General features: G+C 47.6%; 1 protein-coding gene across 1 annotated transcript; it reads left to right on the top strand.

Moving 5' to 3' along the window:
• The first annotated feature begins 453 nt into the window (after window positions 1-453).
• On the top strand, window positions 454-2,175 carry LOC139743709 (uncharacterized). The gene has a single exon (XM_071654166.1). The coding sequence runs from the start codon at window positions 454-456 to the stop codon at window positions 2,173-2,175; it is 1,722 nt and encodes a 573-aa protein (XP_071510267.1).
• The last annotated feature ends 385 nt before the right edge of the window (window positions 2,176-2,560 follow it).

The following is a 2,560-nucleotide window of genomic DNA, read 5'->3' as shown; positions in this document are numbered from 1 at the left end:
AGAAAGAGTACAAATGAAAATAGATGTAAAGAGATACTTACATTAATTTTTGCTTTTGACTCTTTTCTTGTATTTTCTTGTTGTGTTGGTGCGTTCCCACGTTCTGCCTTTATCACGCATAGTAAATGTTACGATACATTATATAATTGCTAATATTTCTATTTTTGTGTAATTTATTGCAGATTTCCAGAGTGCTACCATGACCAAAAATGAAATGGAAATAAACGTCTACGTGGAAGTCTAATTGGCATTTCCTTGATACTGTCTATGCTCTTCAGCAGAGGATCACACCAGTACTTCAAGAAAGTAACAATAAGGCGCATGATACGGACGCTGTCCAATCCCTCAGCATGACCAAGGATGATATGACTAGTGTTTAGCAGTAGAGGACTTCAGACATCTCTTACTTTTTATTTGCCATTCAGCAAACGAACCCATCCCGTTGTCAGCAAGATGGCCCGAATGGAAAGAGCAATGGGGATCCCGGTGGAGACGAAGAAGCCGTCTTCACTCAGGAACCCCCGCGACCCTCCTCCTCCCCGGTACATCAACAAGCAGGCCGCTATCGACATCGCTAGGAAGCTGAAGCTGACCAGCATCGGCAAGGTCGGGTTGAGAATCACCAACAAGACCAGCATCGACGCCGAGATGCGTTCCAAGTATACGAACACGGAACCGAACCGAGAGATGTCTCGAAAATCCATTATGGATCGACAGAAGGGACTGGAGATGGCGAAGAACATCGCCGAGAGCCGAGTGGGCAAGTGCATCATGGAGACCAACGACTACGAGGTGCGGAGATTCAATCGCAACTTCAAGAAGCTCTTGGAAGACGAGGACCAGAAAAAGCGACAGATGACGCAGAAGAAACGGGAGTTTGTCAACGAGAAGCAACAGGTTCAGCAGCGACAGACTCTTACCCGCGCCGACGGCCGGCGTTCGCCGCTTGTGCCGACGACGAGTGAAAGTGATCGGAAACACCTTCCAAACATTCACCCTACTGGCGCCACTCAGCAACATCTCCGAGACATGCTGTCCTCACAGGATCGGCCGCGGACCGAGTCGAGGGGGAAATCTCCGGGATACATGCGTCCCCTGAGCTGTAATCGAGACAAATCACACGACTCCGCCGTCGGGGAAACGGAGAGATTCTTGAACACTCCTTACATGAGGGCGTGCTTGAGCAATATCAATGACGAGGAGAATACAAATCGAGTTCTGGAAGGAATTCGGGAGGCCAACGAGGCTGCCTCTCAAGGGGGAAGCAACAAATCGCGGTCGGCTTCAGCAAGGGAAAGATCTGCAGCAGCGGATGGTGACGGGAACCAGCGGCATGGTGAATCAGTGCCATTGGGGGCGCCAAGCGAGCACATGGAAATGAAGAGGCCTGTTAGTCAGGAACGCTCTCTCAATAAACAAGCTCTCCAGAAACGGCTTCAGAACATCAAGGAGACCTCGGAGAGCTCGTCCACACCAAGGCAGCAGGCATCCCCAGTTTCGCCTCCGACAACAGAACTCAGCATCAATCAAAAGGCTTTGAATACCGGTGAGAATGCATCTGCACCTGTAGAGAGAGTGACAGAGTCAGGAGACTCTAAGGAACAGTCAAAGCCTCCTAGCAGAGGGAAATTATTTGTTGAGTTATTAAAGCCTGAGCCTTCATCAAGACCGAGTGGTTCAGCAACTGCGGTAGACCACGTTCGGGTCGAGGATAGAGGAAGTGCCACTCCCGACAGAATGAAACGAATGGCGTACACGCACACATCAGGTAAACGACTGAGTTATGTGGATGAAGGCAGGGATTCGCCAGGTGACGTGAACAAAAAAGCTAAAAAACCTCAAACGGTGGCGGCACAAATTGCGCTCTTACGAACAAACACAAACTCTAGGAAGAAGCGGCGGCCCCGAAGAATTGGACACCATTCCCGCGGCTTGCACCCTTCGGATAGAACCGAACTGATGAAAGATCCGCGGTTTACACTACTCGCCGATTCGCTGATCCCGGATTCGAGCGGATCAAGGGATTTATACAAGTCGATGGGGAAATTTAGCTTGCCCGATCACGTGAACACGGCCTTCAAGACAAACGCCTCGCGGAAAGCGGACAGCAAGTTCAGACAGTCGAAAAGTCTTCAGAACTTGACGAGATTTGAAGAACTGTTAAATTCGTTATGATTATACTTCTTCAGTCATTGAACTATGCTGTCCTATAGAAATGATCTCTGCCATTGTGTTGCAGTCGAATAATGACGATCAGCAAATTCCTTACATGTTATTGACTTCCAGAGCAGTAGTTGTAAAAGTTTGCTAAATATTATATTAATGTTATGGTTATAATGTTGTCTATTACTAAGGTTGGACGGTGGGAATTTTTTTGAGAGTTATGTTCTTCTCTTGACCGTATAACTGATATCGGGTCATTTTGGTTGTGTGCGACACATCAGTATTTGACAATTATGCGCAATGTTGCATGTCATTAAGCCGTTGTGCGTATTGAGTGCTGATTTGCTTCGAAATGCCAAAAACGTACACAATGTCGAAAGTTCCTGACACAAAAAGA

The sequence above is a fragment of the Diadema antillarum genome, unplaced genomic scaffold (genome assembly GCF_040938485.1).
Source record: "Diadema antillarum isolate AM-2024a unplaced genomic scaffold, OU_Dant_1.0 seq00001103_RagTag, whole genome shotgun sequence".
NCBI classification, from domain to species: domain Eukaryota; kingdom Metazoa; phylum Echinodermata; class Echinoidea; order Diadematoida; family Diadematidae; genus Diadema; species Diadema antillarum.
Note: the sequence above shows the minus strand (reverse complement) of the source record. Positions and strands in the feature narration are given on the sequence as shown.

Coding starts and splice junctions, on each gene's coding strand:
- LOC139743709 (XM_071654166.1), top strand. CDS start 454: ATGGCCCGAATGGAAAGAGCAATGGGGATCCCGGTGGAGACGAAGAAG.